Here is a 16894-nt window from a genome sequence, read left to right as displayed (position 1 = left end):
AGATTTCTGTGGGCCACCCCTATCTGTGGATGTGAGCAAGGCCACATAAATAGTCTTGCCCACGTTCCACTGGCCTCCAGCTCTCTAGCCACACCCTGGAGCCTCCCCATTCCTTCTGCGGGCCTGAGGCAGACCCAGCCCTCTCATGCTCCTCTTCCCTGCCCTGCGAGGCCCCCACCCAGCACTGCTTCCTTCCTCCCTGGTCCCTGGACCCTTCAGAAGGGAAGGGAGCTGAACACTTCCTGAGTGACCTGAGCAATGACCGACGGTGTGTCTCTCCCACAGGTCACGCCCCGCACCATTTTAAGCTGGTCTCAGTGCATGTGTTCATTCGACACGGGGACAGGTACCCACTGTATGTCATTCCCAAAACGAAGCGACCAGAAATTGACTGCACTCTGGTGGCTAACAGGTAAACTGCGCTTTTTCTGAAAGTCATTTTCACAAATCTGTTCTCTGTTTGAATCAAAATACTGTCTGGAGATTAACCAGGGGAGCGGGGTGGGGATGGGAGGGGAGTGACCTGAATTGTTGAGCAACTACTGTTTGCCAGTACCTGATCTACAAAACAATCTTGCATGTTCATTTCACAGTTGAGAGGAAGATGGGGGCCCAGAGAGGTGAGGGCACCTGTGAAAGTGCCCTCAAATAAACTGAGATTTGAGCCCAGGCCAGTCTGAGGCCCACTCTGCCACCCTGCTATTGTTCCAATTGAGAAACAGCTGGGATAGGGTACAGCGAACACTGGGATAGAAGTCTTTGGTCCCTGGTTCTGCTGCTCTGTTGAGGCAGTGGGTGAGTCCCCTAGTCTCTCAGAGCCTTGATTTCCTATCTCTAAAATGGGGGTGATGCTGCCTGACCAGACAGGGTTGGGGTGAGGACTAAGTGAGATGATGGGGGGGGGAATGTGCCACCAATTGCAAAGCCGTGTCAGTGTGTGGTGATGCTTCAGTGTTTATGTGTTTCACAGCAGTAGGCAGCATGTTCTTGGTGGAAAGCCCTGGAGATGAAAAGTAATTAAACAAAGAGTGGAAATTCTGTGTGTGGAAATGATGTGGCCCTAACGTGAGAGGCAGAGTGACCAATGAAATGATGGGCCAGTTCTCAGCCAGTGTGTGTGGGGACACATAACATCGTAGAGAGTTTACTGGATGAGCAGAGGAGACAGAGGTGCCCAGTGGGGAAGACGTTATTTTAGTGGAATGTTTCTGGGTGCCAGCCTGCTGGGACCGTGGATTGCCTCCCTGAAGCCAGGGCTGTTCTTTCAAGTGGACTGCAGTGCAAACCCAGGAATTCCAGGCTACCTCTTTGCAACTCAAGCCTTCTCACTATCTGAGCTTATGGGGAAGAATATTCCATTTTATGTAAAATATGGAATTCGTGTGACTAAGTCGCCATAAAATTTCCTGCTAGAGGACAGAAAGCTCACAGCCTGGGTATTTGTGTCTTCTCTCCCATGTTCAGCAAGAATGGATGGGTGTCCTGTGTCCCATGGGTTGAGTCCAGCCCGTGTCCGAGGGCCATGCGGACACTGGCGTCCTTCCTCCAGCCGCGGGCCTTCTGTGCCAGCCTTCCCGTAGGACCCTCTGCCCCAGCAATACCCACTTCTTGCTGGCCCCACAGCCCTCTAGGCCTTTGCATCTGCCACTTGGCTTGCTCGCCCCCTGTCCCTGCCTGGTCCACCCCTACAGCTTCTTCGAGTCTTCCTTGAAATGCTGCCTCCTCCAGGGAACCTCTCCCGGTGTGAGCAGGGGCTTTTGATTGTATCAGGCTCTGCTACTGCCTCACTCAAACTGGGATGGGGGATGTACAGGAAGGGTCTCCAAACAAAATACTAAGTGGCCAGACCTTAACTGGCCTTAGGACAAGGACTAGGGTGAGGATGGAGGGCACTTGCTGTGCTAGGTATTAACCCTTTAGCTTCTGGGTCAGGGGGATGAGCTGGAGCACCCGGAGTGTTGGGATGAGGGGTGGGGTGTGCAGGCAGGGCAGCTTGGGGGAGTGGCTTTGCTGCATTGGGCACAGGGGTTTCAGTGTGTTAACAACTAGCTCAGTCCTGCCATTGAACACTGGCTGAATATGTGCCCTTGAGCAGCCTGGGACGGATGGCCACTAAGGCCTCTTAGCTGGCCAGACCCAGGGCAGCCTCAAGGACTTTGTGGATAATACCGTGCTTCAACCCTGGCAACTCACAGCTTCTGCACCCCTTTGTCTCACTGGGCTTCCAATTCCCAGACGTGAGAAGTTGAGTGGCTTGGCTCAGACCAGGGGTCTGCCCCATCACGCTCAGCTGCTGCTGGAGGGCCCCTGGGTACCTCGAGGCCTCTGGGCGCCACCGTGGCTTCCCAGAAGGGGGAGGCATTGGGCAGGGCTACGTGGCAGCCTGCAGGGCTTCCACTGTACCCCCTGCTGCTTTGCAGCCTGTTTGCCCAGCATGGTTGTCTCTGCCCGCCCTGCAGTGGGGGTGCTGCGTGCACAGTTGGTCTTCCTCCTACCTGGTATCACCCGTGTCCAGCCCAAGCCTGTCGTGTGACAGTTGGTGGACTGGGTTTTTTGCAGAATGAATCTAGGATCTCAGTGAGCAGCTCAAGTCATAACTGCCTGTCAGCTGCCTCATAACAGATTAAAGCCTTGGCTATGGAATCCTCGGAGGTCTTTGTAACCTTTTGATGCAGAGCAAGTCCCTGCACCTCCTGAGCCTCAGTACTCTGTTCTGGAGTGTGGGGGCAGCAGTGTCTCCCTTCTGACATCCTCGTGCAGGCCAACTAAGGTCGTGGTGTACAGCACTGAGCCGGGTTCATGCCGAGAGGTGATAAGGGTGATATTTCATCTACCACGTAGGCTGCAGGCCTTCAGAGGCCCAGCCTCTTTTCCTCTCTGAGGTCGTGGTAACAAGGCTAGGCTAGGTTCCAGGGCCCCTCCTTCCGTCACAGCAATGGCAGGTCCCTTGATGGGCCATTTCTGGAGCTCCCATTTGAGAGGCACAGTTTCTGGGGACCTGCTGCCCTGGCAGCCTCTGCCCTCATTTTCCCTGGCCTTCATCTTTTAGCCTGATTCTATTGAACATTCTGTATCTTTAGGAGTTTTGTAACTTGAAGTCCTCTGTGGAAAGAGGGTGGTGTATGCATGTTTAATTAATTCTATCTTCAAAAACAAAAGTTGGCATGTCATTATAAACACACACTTAAGAGTATAAGTGAGCAGGACCCCCAGCAAAGTGGGCCCACTCTGGGCCTCTGAATCCCCTGGGACTGTGGGAGCCAGGTCCCCAGCTGTGCCTACTGCCTTCCCAGGGGCTAGTTCAGCTTCATAAACTATTAATTGTTATGGCCTCCCAAAGCACAGTGAGTCTTGGGAATGTGTCCATTTCTCCAGCCCAGTGAGAGGATACCTGGGCCAGCAGGCAGAGTGCAGAAAGCTGAAGAAGGAGGAGCTGGAAGTCGGTACAGATCAGTTGCTCCAGTGCCTCCCTTTACAGTGACATGTTCTGGGGCTTTCAAGGTCTTTGTAATGGAAGCTGCCTCTTTGTGAATGCCACGTGCCTCATGACAAATGTGCTATTTGAACCCTCATAGGACTACCCAGCAGTAAGGTTTTTAGCTGTTGATAATACTGTGCTTAGTAAATGTCTTTTTTATATTCATGAATTCAAATTAGATACTCTGTACTATATCCAAAAAGGAAAAGTATATTCACTTCAGTCAGTATTTATTTAATAGATTTTTTTTAATGCCTATCCTGTGCCAGGTATTTCACATGTGCCTTGCTCATGTACTAAGAAGCAGTATGTGAGCAGGTTCCTAAATGAAGGAGCAGCCCTGTGAAAATCTGGGGAAGAGTGTTCCAGATGGAGGGAACAGCAGGTGCAAAGGGCCTGGGGCTGGAAGTGCTGGGTATTTAGGAGTAGCTCTTAGACCAGTATTTGGCTGGCCTGGAGGAGCTGGGGAAGGGGAAATAGGCTTCCAAGGATTCACAGAAGAAAGGCTGTTCCTGCCCTCAGGGGACTCACTCACCTCTGGAGACAGATCTGGCGCCTGGCCTGCGGTAAGCCCTCAGTGAATGGTAGCCAGAATGACCAATGGCAGTGGCAGCATTTCAGAATAAGTGGAAGAAGTAGAAGTGGAAATAATTTTACCATATTTGGGAGCATGAGCCACAAGAAGGGCAGCCTGACTCAGCTTGGGGCAGGGATGGGAGGGTGGATGGTAGATTAGGGAAGGCCACCAAGATGGGAGGCTGGTGGCGTGTTTATATTATGGGGATAGCACTTCACACAGTCAGAGCCCATGTCCTTGAAAAGGCCTGCAAGGGCTCCTGAGCTGGTCCCCCGCCCTTACCTGTGTGGCCCCACTGAGGCCCTCCTCACCCTCACTGTTCTGTGTCAGCCACACCACTCCTAGCTCACCTCCCACACACAGCATGGTGCCACCTTGGGGCGTTTGCACCTACCGGGCCTCCCCCCAGGTGGCTGTTCCCCAGGTAGCTTTAAGGCCAGTTCTCTCAGCTCCTTCAGGTCTTTGCTCCAAAGCCACCTTTGCAGTAAGACTATTCAGAACACTCCAGTAAAAAATTGGAGTGCACTTATCCACTCATCTCCCAGGTACCCCTTACCAGGCTCTTCTTTTTGATAAATGCATTAGCATTTCATAGCATCTGTTACTACACACACACACACACACACACACACACACATTTATAGTGCTCATTGTATGTTGTCTTTTTCCCCACACAGAATGTAAGATCCTCGAGGACAGGAATTTTAATTTGTTTTGTTCAGTGCTTCTATATTCCAAGTCCCTAGGACAGTGCCTGGCACATGGGAAGAGCACAGTTATACTGGTTGAATGAATAAATGTTGGAACTCAGAGAGTGTCAGCAGAGATGGAAAGGGGGTGGATCTGAGAGAAGGTTACGAGGTGGGGTTGATGGGACTTGGTGGCAGATTGGTGGGAGTTGGTGGGGGTAAGGCCTAAGTTCCCAACTGGGAGTCTCTGGCTGGTGGTGGTGCCCCTCCCCAGTACAGAGAGCATGGCAGGAAGGTGTGGAGGGGAGTTATGGGGACAGGTCTCAGCGCTAAGTTTGAGCTATCATCAGACACCCAGGTGATAATTTCTAGAAGATAATATAGGCAAGTAGTTGGATCTCAGAAGAATTGTCTTGCTGGGAGATAGAGATTGATTTGAGAGGTCAGTGTGCAGATGGCACCTCAAGCGGTAGCTTCATCGGTCTCAGAAACAGAGCCTGTGTAGTGAGGGAAGGGTCAGAACCAGAGTCCCGGGGAAACAGGAACCTGCAATGACAGCACCCAGAACAAGAGGATCGTAGGCGGAGACGGTGAAGTGCAAACAAGAAGAAGGCAGTAGAGTGGTGTGATGAGCTGAGAAAGGAGCTTCTGGAAGGGGGAGGGGCGGTTAATCCTGGCAGATGAAACACAAAGATTCAGAAAGCTGAAGATTGAGGAAAGTATACTTAATCTTTTTAGCATTTTGTTTTATTAATGATATAAAATAGCAAATTCTTTAATTAGCATAAATTATAAAAATCTGTGGTATGAACTCATTCCACTTTTCAGCCATGTAAACTTTTTAAAATTGTATTTTCTGACAACGGTGTCACTGGTCTTATACCTCTTCTCTGTTTGTCTTAATGTTTTGTGCAGAACTCAGTAATTGCTCAGATCATAGGAAAACAATACATTTTCTCATGGGTGTGTAGATTGGCCTTTGGGTTCTGTCTTGAGCCTTGGAGCATAAATAGGTGTGAATAATGTGTATAAAATGTAAATAAGTACTCTGAAGTGAATGGTTTGAAGGCTTAAGATAGTAGCACCTGGAATTCTTTCAATTTTCAGTGTGAAAGCAGATTTCCAATGAGGTTACAGTAACATGAGTTTTTCTTTGAAGGAAAATTCATCATCACAGACAGAATCGTTTCTATTAGTCAGGGTAAGACTCGGCTGTGGTAACAAAGATCACCCAGGAACCGTTGCCTTAGTGACAGAGAAGTTTCTTCCTTTGTGACAGCCTGAGGGGGAGGCTCCAGGCCACAGGACTTGGGCCCCAGGTGGTTTCCAGGTGTCGCTCCCACTGGGTTGCTGCCACGCCTGAACTGTGACCAGAGGGAAGAAGTACAAAGGGGCACACCCGTGATCTGAAAGCCTAAACCAGGAGCAGCGTTCCTCCATTCTACTGGCAAATACTCAGTTACCTAACCACTTGGACCTTGGAAATGGCATCTAATCAAGTTCCCAAGAAGAGGAGAATAGATTTTAGTGTAGAACTGTTAAAGAAAAACCAGAGCTAGACAGTAATTAAAGCAGTAAAAACAGATTTTATTCAGGAACTAATGCAGCAAGGGAAGAGGCCTCAGTATAGAACTGGGCTCAGTTCCCACACAGCAAGGCCAAGAGTTATAGCCAAGGAGCAGGGTGCGCTTAAGTGAGGGAAAATTACTGAAAGGGGACATTGCAGGTCCCTTTGATGCAGGGATTCTAACTAAACCAATATGACAAGATTCTTGCTGAAAGCAGGCCAGGACCCTCAGATACCGTCTGGGGGATGGAATTTGATCAGTTATTGAGCATGATCAGATATCAACAGTGGAAGATTCTGACTAAACCAACTTAGCATGATTTTTGTTAAAACTGGGCGATGCACAGATGGACATAAATCCAAAGGACATTTAAGTCCAAACATGGCGCCCTAGTTGGCAAGAAGGTTCAGAAAAGCCTAACTAATGTTTGGTCAAAGAGAATCTGTCACATTTAGCAGTCTCACTCACAATAGCCTTTATTTTTAGTATCTCCATCAAAATCTGAATATTTTGATAAACACTAGGAACTTGTCCTATTCATTGCTACAGATTATGGAAGGCTTGGACTTTTATGAAGCACCAGAGAATGGGGCACCTCCCAGGTGAATTCATTCACATGTTTTTGGAGTATCTGGCATGTACTAGGCCCCCTCTTGGCTCCAGGGATGAGTAGGGGACAAAGCAAGAAGGACCTAGTCGTTCAGATCCAGGACAGGCCCGTGGACTTAGGTTACCTGGTCTCTTTCTATTAAAAAGATCCAGCCATTTGCTATCTGTTCTGTAAGTGAAGGGTTTTTCCATGAATCTTCATCTTTCCATGCCAAAAACAAGTTTTCAGTAGTACAGTTACATGTTAATGTATCATCAAGCAGTTAGGTACCCTGAAAATCTGGGATATCTCAGCAACCCTTTCAGTAGTCAAAATTTCATTTCTAAAATTGGCAGCTAAGCTTTCTCAGATCCTCAAAAATTACCAGCCTGAAATTATGGCCTGGTGTGGAACATGTGAGTCCTGGTGATGGATAGCCTTTGTTTATGTGGATTCACATTGGCAATCTTATTATCGATCTGGAAATTTTATTTCCCAGTTTACAAATATTTATGTGCTTTAGCCTCAGGAAAAATAACATGCCCTCTGTTTTTATGGAAAGACCTAATGCTCTGCAGCAAACCCTAGTGATTTTTTAGACTATACTGTATGTCAGGATTAATATTCTCCAATTTTAAAAAATATTTTTTAAAAGATGGACTTTTTTTTCTAGCTTTATGTTTTTGAAAGATAATAAGCCCATTTTAGCAGCCATTTTAAAAGCATTGCCAAAGTTAATTGGGCTTTCAGACAGCAGGGGTCTGCCATTTAGAATAATTTATCTTAGCTTCTATCCATACTGATTTAGTTTAGTGGGGAAGTAATCTATCTGTCCATTTCTGTTCAGCTAGAAAGTGTATATGCATTCATAGGCCATTTCATGATTCAAAGAAAAGGTGTATATATTCATAGGTCATCTCATTATTCAGAGAAAATGTGTATATATTCATAGGTTATTTCATTATGCAGGAAATGTATATTAGTGACTAGAAAGATAAATCTTGATTTACCACATGTATTTCATGGCAGAAATATGTCAGTTCTCATAAATAAGCTGTTTTTAGCTATTCATTATCACCCCACATGAAAGGAGATACTGTATGTGCAACATGCATAGTGAACGGTAAAGAGCTATAGAGATCTTGGTTATCTTAATATTCTTCAAAGGAGATTTTCCAGAGGTCAGTTAAGGATTAAGGATTGCCCAGGTGAAGGTTGGTGAAGGTTTGCCAGGAGGAAGGGGCTGCATGTGACCAGAGCCCAGCAGGCCGGAGCCCCAAGCCACAGTGAGGTGGGGCCCGAATAGAGCGATGGCATGCAGAGCTCCTTCAGGAAGGTGGTGGTAGTGTGGAGGAGCAGGAACAAGTTGGGGCTGCCTTTTAGGCAAGGTTACAGGGGCAAGATGAGACTGCTGGCAGGCCAAAACAGGGCCATGCCCTCCAGACCAAAGGTGCCTGAGCCAGAACCCGGGCGGTGGCTGCAGAAATGCAGGACAGGAGTGAAGAACCCCCAAGCACCGGCGCCTGCAGGATTGGGACACAGGTGGCATGGGTAGGGGCAGAGGAGGGAGGAATCGAGGAGCACTCACAGCCTGGCCGCAACTGCCATTGTGGCCTCCTGAACAGGGACACCGGAAGGGTGCCGAACTAAGTGGTGGAAGGCAAAGCTGGCTCCCAAGAATGAGCACTGCAGCAGATTCCAGGGGCTCAGGCTGGCCTGCAGACTGGGATTGCATGTGCAGGAGTCAGTGGTTGAGGAATCATGAAACTGGCATTCTAAAGGGATTGAGCCAGGACCTGCTGTTGGGGGTGAGAAAGGGCAGAGGTTTTACTTGCAGAAGTTGAAGCCACGGGACTGTTTTGGGGCACTCGGACTGCTAATTCTCTGTGTTGTCTCTTCAGGAAACCATATCACCCTAAACTGGAAGCTTTCGTTAGTCACATGTCAAAAGGACCTGGAGCCTCTTTTGAAAGCCCTTTACACTCTCTGCCTCTTTACCCCAATCACCCACTGTGCGAGATGGGAGAGCTCACACAGACAGGTATGTGTGGCAGCTGTTCGCTCCCCTGGTCTCGCACCCCCTCCCTCTTCGGTGGACATTTGGAATGAGTACTCCTGGGTGAGGTGCTGCGGGCTCCTGGGGAAGGAAGGACTGGTACCTCAAGCAGCTGAGTCCTCCAGGGTACCTAGCATCTGATTTCTAAAAATCAAAAATAACCTTCTTTTTTTATTTACACAAGCAATGTATGTTCATGGAAGAGAAATTAGGAAGGATGGTTAGGCAAAATGAAGAAAATTTAAAAAATTTAAAACACCCATAATCCCACCAAAGAAATTCGTACTCTTCCTTCCTGTGTGTTCATTTGCACACCCACACACATGCAATGGTATCTTACTAAACATGCTATTTTGTAACCCACTTCTTCACTGAACAATACATTGTGATAATCTTTATCATTAAATACTCATCAACATTATTTCTAATTGCTACATATTATTCCACTATAGATGGGCCACAGTTTATGTAACCAATACTGTGTTCTTAGATACCACAGATGAAATACCTGATAGGTTTTAATGTGAAAGATCTTAGGGAAAAACACTTTCGGCAGGTCCCCACTGAGCATGGAGTTTGTTCCTCACGGAAGCGCATCCTTCCCTCTGCAGCCCTATCCATGCCATTGTGTAGCCATTTCACGTCAGGGGAGGTTGTTGTTGACTGTGGGCTCACCTTTGTTGGGAAGAGAAGGAACTGGTGGTCCTCCTAAGAGGTTCTGATTCCCTATTTCTTCAGTCTGGGGCCTCAAAGGACCTTGGTTTGGTCATTGGCTTTTTTGGAAGAATCAGGAGGACCGAATGGCTGTGTTCAGTTTTCTTGTTCCATCAGCATTTAGAACCTCAGCTTTGATGGAAGGAAGGTCTCTGTCTTATCATTGGCCCTGTTGGGTTTTGCCATGTTTTGAAAGCCATTATTATTGGGGAGAATGATATTGAGGGACAGAGCGAGGCAAGCTCTAACCTGCAAGAAGTTTAGTCAAAAGCTTTTGCTAATTAGTTTACATGCACACACTCCACATTAGTTTAAAACAGTTCTTATCCTACCAGATCCAGCACCCCCTTTTATCAACAGGTATTTTGTGATGCTCCTTTAACTGTCCCAAAGTGAAATAAAAGTATAACCTTTCTATATACAAATTTTCAGATACAGTTATATCAGGCACCCTAACTGTAATATAAAGGAGAAACAAAAGGAAACTCATTTATTATATAATTCTGTGTGTCTCAGTATGAATGCTTGAGCCCGCCTGCACTAAGTACTAGCAAAGGGAATAAAGTGATCGATGGCCTACACTCAGATGTAGTGGGTGGCTTTGACAGGTACAAGGGCAGACTGCCTGAAGGATGTTGTGTTGGTAACTCTGATACTACATGTTGGGACATAGTTTTTTGACAAGTTCTGATCAAAACACAGATATCCCCCAATTTATATTGCATTTTTGGAAAATTCAGTGGATGTTAAAGTGATGCAAAAATGGTTTTGTGTTTATGATACATGCAAAAAAAAGGTTCTAGGCTGAAGTATTTACACAGGCTTTTCACATGTGGGAAGGTCTTGTGGTTCATTCAAAAGTTATGTGGGACAGAAAACAGTCCCTTATGGAGACTATCTAGCCCCCAGGGCTGCACCCATGAGTTGTCTGAGACATTCCTCCCCATATTATTGTGACAACCCAACCCCCAAACTGTCCCTGAGGGCAGAACCATGCTTGCTGAGAACCACAGGTCAGACTGTCCGGCTGAATGATAAGGATTCAGGGTGACTCACAGACTCTTAAGGGCAAGAATATGACCAGCCTCTATAGACTGACAGTCCCAGCCACACCCAGAGGTGAACTTGCATGTCCAGATACATGAGAGAGAGAATCTTACGGGTCAGTCTTGAGGGTCAGCTGGCCAGGAGGTCGGGGTGACCGGGCATTGAGCAGGGGGCACCCAGCCTCTAGCCTCTGGATCCAGGGGCTGTTCCCTGAGAAGTGGTGGGGGGAGGGACCCTCACACACTTAGAGATTATCATTTATTCTGAGGTTTCTTCTCAATTGCTCTATTATCATTTTCTAAATTAATATTACTCTAGAAATCATTTTTGCAGTGGTTTGCTCCTGTTCCCTATTCTCTTTTAATGATCACTTTTATCTTCTATTTTAAATTTCATTAAAAATGCATAACTGTTATAACAGTCATTTATAACTGGCACACTTTTGGCATCCCACAGTAACTATATAAGATGGGTCATTAGTGCCTATTCTGTTCAAGATGCTTTGGCAGCTGCTGAGTGTAGAGGAGGAGACAGCGGAATGAGCAAGGTGCTCCCCTGCCTGTCCTGAAAGAGCCTGGAGCTGCAGTGGGTCACTGTGCACAGAGACAGCTAACTGTACTGCTGCAAGCTGCTCGGTCTTACAGGACAAACACAGGCCTTGGAGCAGACAGACCTATAAAACAGGGCTAGTGATACCTTCCCAACAGGGCCGGCAGCGATTTACAGTAGGTAGCTTGTGCACAGTGCTAGCATGAGCTATGCTCAGTGAATGCAGCTAATGTCCTAGAGGTCCAGCATGTGGGGGCAGAAAGGAATAATTCATTCAACCAGGGGGAGAAAGAAAGATGACTACAGAGGAGGTAGTACTGAAGCCAGGGCTTGGATGAGGATTCCTCTGGATAGAGAAAGGGGAAGGGCATGAGCAAAAGTCACAAAGATGCAGGCTGTGTTTGGAGAGTGAGAAACTCTCATTGGCTAGAACTGTATTTCTGCTTGAATGTGTAGGGAGAAGGTGCTGTGAGCAGGGGGAAAGAGCACAAATTGGGGCCAGATGGGAGCTTAAATTCTGCCTGTGCCACTTCATAGCTGTGACTAGCTCAAAGCCTCAGTTTCCTCATCTGTAAAATAAGGAAAATGGGGGTAATAATAACATGCCTTCTTTTGTGGGTTTTGGGAGGATTGAAGGAGAAAGGTCTGGCTCACAGTAAGCACTACAACTTTAATATATGTAGCCTAAGGATGTAAGGTAGGTAGATCCAGAGGTAAATTGGGGCCGGACATAGATTCTTAATGTTTGTCATTCGCTGTTTGCCTCTTTTTGCAAATCACTTTGGAAATGCTAAGACCCTGTTTGGGCCCAGATGATACCTGCCCTCAGTATTCTTCATTCAGAGCAGGACCCATTCCCCTTCCTGGGCCAACACAGGTGTGTCTGTCTCACACATTTTGGCCTTAAGTTGTCCCAGCTTTTCAAACTGTTTGGGCATCTGCATAAATGACAGTACTGGTCATAGGGCCTGCATGTAGTTTACATTCTCAGAGAATTCCTATCTATTAGTGAAATTCCATCCCCTTACATCCTGTTGGCTGGAGGGTGAACTCGCTCTTATCTTCAATTGCCTTTTCCTGCTTGAAGATAGACTTTTTCACTTTTTTTCAAGATAATTTATTCCTGACTGTGGTAGTTCAAAATGAAAACAACTAAAAGGTACACTTAAAATTCTTGCTCCTACCATGATCCATCCACCCATTTCTGTGTCCCTGTCACCCTCAGTTAACCATCAATAGTTCCTTACAAAATGTCTTTATGCAAAACACAGGCCTTATGCAAATATACATCCTTGTTTTTCTCTCATTTTTGTTTAAAAGAAGCATAATGAAAATACTGTTCTGTCCTTTCCTTTTTTTAAAATATATTATCTGGGTATCTGGGAGATCACTCCATATCCATACAAAGAGTGTATCCTTGTTGATGAGCCAGCAAAGCCCCAGAAGGAGTAGACAGAACTTACCTGGAAGGATAGCAGAAAGCCTTTGTCTGGGAGAGTAGGGAGGAGGGGACGCAGGAGGGAACTTCCAGCACTGAGGGGTCTAAGTACCAGCAAGCAACTTCTCTCTTTCCCGGACTGATTTCTGTGAGGTCTCCCTGTACACTGAGGAGGGCTGTGCCCTGAGCAGGAGAGGGAAGCTCTCCTTAGACCCATACCAATTACAGCCTAGACATCCACCAGCAGGGAGGTTCCTACCCTGAGGCCACCAGTCACCACACCTCACCCAGGGAAGGGGCTGGTCAAGAGGGAGGGATAGAGGCAAATGGTCCTTGTGTTCCCGAGAGAGGTCATGGGTCCAGAGGACAGGGCTGCACTCTGCTTATCCCTTCATGGGTAATTTGAGGGGCTCCCTTCACAAGTTGACATGAACTCATTCTTGTGGCTTCCACACAGTGGAGAACGGACTCGATTATATTATCTTACCTTGACCTAAAAGCATTCCAAAGTTGGACACTGTGATGGTGCAGTCTTGCCCTCCTACATATATAAATAACAATATTATACACAGCAGTAATAGTAGTATAACTCCATGCAGGTTCCTGGACCCAATTTCAATGTGTAAGTATGTGGGAGGGGGTCTTCCCACACATAACACAAAGCAATTCTCAAGCACCAGCAGGGTGTTGGAGAACTCAATCCTGATGCTATCTGTCTGGAGACGCAACAGATTCCCCAGGTTAAGGGCTCCATTCTACAAGGCTGCCCCCCACCCCCTACTCAAGGCTCCAGTTGCAAGCTCCAGGCAGCCAACCTGTGCTTCTTCTGACCTACTGGCTACAGATTGGAGGTTCCCACAACCTCCCCATTAGGTTCAATTAATTTGCTAGAGTGCCTCACAAAACTCAGGAAAACAACATTTACCAGTTTAATAAAGGATACTGAAAAGGATACAAGTAAACAGCCAGATGAAGAGATTCACAGGGCAAAGTCCCAAATAAAGGAGCTTCTATCCTTGTGGAGCCTGGGGCCTGGCTCAGTGGCATGTGGAAGTGTTCTGGTTCCCCACACATAGAGGCTCTCCCTCTGGGGAGGAGCAGGATCCCCGAGAGCAGAGTGATAAGCTCTTCTCAGGGGTTTTTGTAATGGCTTCATTGCGTAGTATTCATTGACTAAATTATTGGCCATTGGCTGGTTCAGCTCCCAGCCCCTGCCCTTGGGTGGGGATCCAAACGTCTCTCATTAACATGACAAAACACCATGTCACCTTTAAGACAGCAATGTTTTCAGTAACTATGGATGAAGTCCAAATATACCTGAGAAATATATATATTTGGTCATATGAATGACCAAATGTGTCCTTATGACTCTATATCACAGACACTGACTCAACTTGACTTTGCTGTTCTTTCTGTTAAATAAGCTGGTAGTAAGGGAAGTTTGTGTCACTCTGTTTTAGGAGTCGTGCAGCATCTGCAGAACGGTCAGCTGCTGAGGGACATTTATCTAAAGAAACACAAACTCCTGCCGAATGACTGGTCCGCAGACCAGCTTTACTTGGAGACCACTGGGAAAAGCCGGACGCTGCAAAGTGGGCTGTCCTTGCTTTATGGCTTCCTCCCCGATTTTGACTGGAAGAAGATTTATTTCAGGCACCAGCCAAGTGCTCTGTTCTGCTCTGGGAACTGCTTTTGTCCAGTGAGAAACCAGTACCTGGAAAAAGAGCAGCGTCGGCAATACCTCTTGCGTTTGAAAAACAGCCAGCTGGAGAGGACCTACGGGGAGATGGCCAAGATCGTGGATGTGCCCACCAAGCAGCTCCGAGCTGCCAACCCCATCGACTCCATGCTCTGCCACTTCTGCCACAATGTCAGCTTCCCTTGTACCAGGAATGGCTGCATTGACATGGAGCACTTCAAAGTGATCAAGACACATCAGATAGAGGATGAGAGAGAGAGGCGGGAGAAGAAACTCTATCAGGGGTATGCGCTCCTGGGCGCCCACCCCCTCCTGAACCAAACCATCGGCCGGATGCAGCGTGCTGCAGAGGGCAGGAAAGAAGAGGTCTTTGCCCTCTACTCAGCTCACGATGTCACTTTGTCACCAGTTCTCAGTGCCTTGGGCCTTACAGAAGCCAGATTCCCAAGGTTTGCAGCCCGGTTGATCTTTGAGCTCTGGCAAGACAGAGAAAAGCCCAGTGAGCATTCTGTCCGGATTCTTTACAACGGTGCCGATGTCACATTCCACACCTCGTTCTGCCAGGACCACCACAGGCATTCTCCCAAGCCCATGTGTCCTCTCGAAAATTTAGTCCGCTTCATCAAAAGGGACATGTTTGTGGCCCTGGGTAGTAGTAGTACTAATTATTACGAAGCATGTCACAAGGAAGGATTCTAAAAGGTACATGGTGTAGTACTTTAAAAAATCGATGCCAATACAGATGGATGGGAAGGTCCACTTCTAGTTCTCTCCATTGCTAAGGGTACAAGATTATTGATTTTTAAAGGCTAGAAATTGTGTTTGGAGCCATATAGATGGTTTGGGTTGAGTAAGTATGTTGCTGTAGTTGGGTACATGAGTTACTTAGTACATGATGGCCCGTGCACAGACAAGAAGGTACTTTATCATAGCCAGACTTTGCTTACAATGCCAGAGTATTTCTATACCCAAAGTTGCCAATCGAGATATATATTCTTTTGATCCTCCATGGTACTGTACGATGGAACCAGCAAACCTCAGACAAAATTTTCTTAATCTGGGAGCTTTACCTTGTCCTTATTTAGTGAAAAATTTCCCAAAGTGATTTATCAAAAAGAGGGGTTGGTAAACTTTTTTGGTAAAGGGCCAGATAGTAAATATTTAGACTTTGTGGGCCAAAAGGCCACATACATTTTCTGTCACAATCTTAGACTCTGTTCTTGTAACTTGAAAGCAACCACAGATACTACATTAATGAATGAGTGTTGCTGTGTTCACAGCTGTTCAAAACAGGTGGTAGGCCAGTTTGGCCCGTGGGCTATAGTTTGCTGACCCCGGATCTAAAAAAACAGGCTCTCTTTTACAATTGCACTTTCAGCACTTTGAAAACCGGTTGGATGCTAAGAATTATTCACTGGTGCCTCCAGTAACTTCTAGAAACACAGAATTTGGTCTGTATCTGACATAACAAAACTTGAGGGGAAATTGAATCAGAATGAATCATAGAAAACTTAGTATAATACTTTATGTCCATGACGATTGTGGTATAAGATGCTGTAGTCTATTTGCTGTATAGGTTGATTTTTGTATTCCATTTAGTATTTTTATAGTCTAGGAAAATATTTTCTAGAACCAGTTTTAGATGGGCTCTTATTCCTATGTAATACTCAATTTACTATACCTGCTTGGTGGTTCAAAGGGAGCCAGAAGCTGAATGCAGGCACTTTCTTCTGATAAAACTAATTATGACCTGTTCCCTTTGACAGGCCGCAGAATTGGATCAATTTTTAAATCACTTTCATCAGTTTCAAGTGGCAAATAGTGATTGGTTTTTAAATAAGTTTTTGGAATGACTTTGTTACTAGATAGTTAAATAATCTTTATAAGGTATTTTATATATTAGAAGCAATTCTAATTAAATCTGTGATTTTGAATTAAAATGGTGCTAGTTCTGTGCAGAGAAATGTGAAGTTCAGCATCATTTGCATTCCAAACTTTTTGTTTCTCTTGCGTGTTACATTTGAATACGTCTGTTTCTATTAATAAATTTTTGAAGAATATCCATACTAAAACTAATACTTTGTAACCCACAAGTCACTTGGCTTCTTTTGAAGTGAGTGCTAATATTTTTGAATTTTATCTTGTGTGTGTGTGTGTGTGTGTGTGTGTGTGTGTGTGTGTGTGTGTATAAATAAAAGCATTTTAAATTAGGTACCTCTAGCACATGTGGGGAAGGCAGGCCAAACCACCTGGCCCAGTGTGGCCAGTGTCTGGCTGCACCGCACCCAGAGGGACGACGGAAAAGGACAGCAGTCCTGTGCTGGGCCAGGCTGCAGCTTCCTTCCTTGTCTGCAGCATCTGGCTGGTGAGCCTGGAGGATCTGTCACAGCTGGTGGCCTTGGACTGAGTTAAAATTTAACTGCTTCTTTTATTGCTGAAAATTGTGTGTTATCTCTTGAGTATTTAAAGCCAAATCAGTCTTCTATCTCA

General features: G+C 46.3%; 1 protein-coding gene across 8 annotated transcripts in view; it reads left to right on the top strand.

Annotated features, from left to right (window-relative positions):
- The window catches only part of PXYLP1 (2-phosphoxylose phosphatase 1), a 74010-nt gene extending 57429 nt beyond the window's left edge, over positions 1-16581 (top strand). For all 8 annotated transcript variants that reach the window (XM_037022969.2, XM_037022968.2, XM_037022970.2 and 5 more), the window contains 3 exons: positions 286-412; positions 8803-8942; positions 14166-16581. In XM_037022969.2, the coding sequence (XP_036878864.1) occupies positions 286-412; positions 8803-8942; positions 14166-15103 (1205 nt within the window). In that variant the 3' untranslated portion in view covers positions 15104-16581. The remainder of the gene's footprint in view (positions 1-285; positions 413-8802; positions 8943-14165) is intronic.
- Positions 16582-16894: the final 313 nt, after the last annotated feature.

The sequence above is a fragment of the Manis javanica genome, chromosome 3, assembly GCF_040802235.1.
Source record: "Manis javanica isolate MJ-LG chromosome 3, MJ_LKY, whole genome shotgun sequence".
NCBI classification, from domain to species: domain Eukaryota; kingdom Metazoa; phylum Chordata; class Mammalia; order Pholidota; family Manidae; genus Manis; species Manis javanica.
Note: the sequence above shows the minus strand (reverse complement) of the source record. Positions and strands in the feature narration are given on the sequence as shown.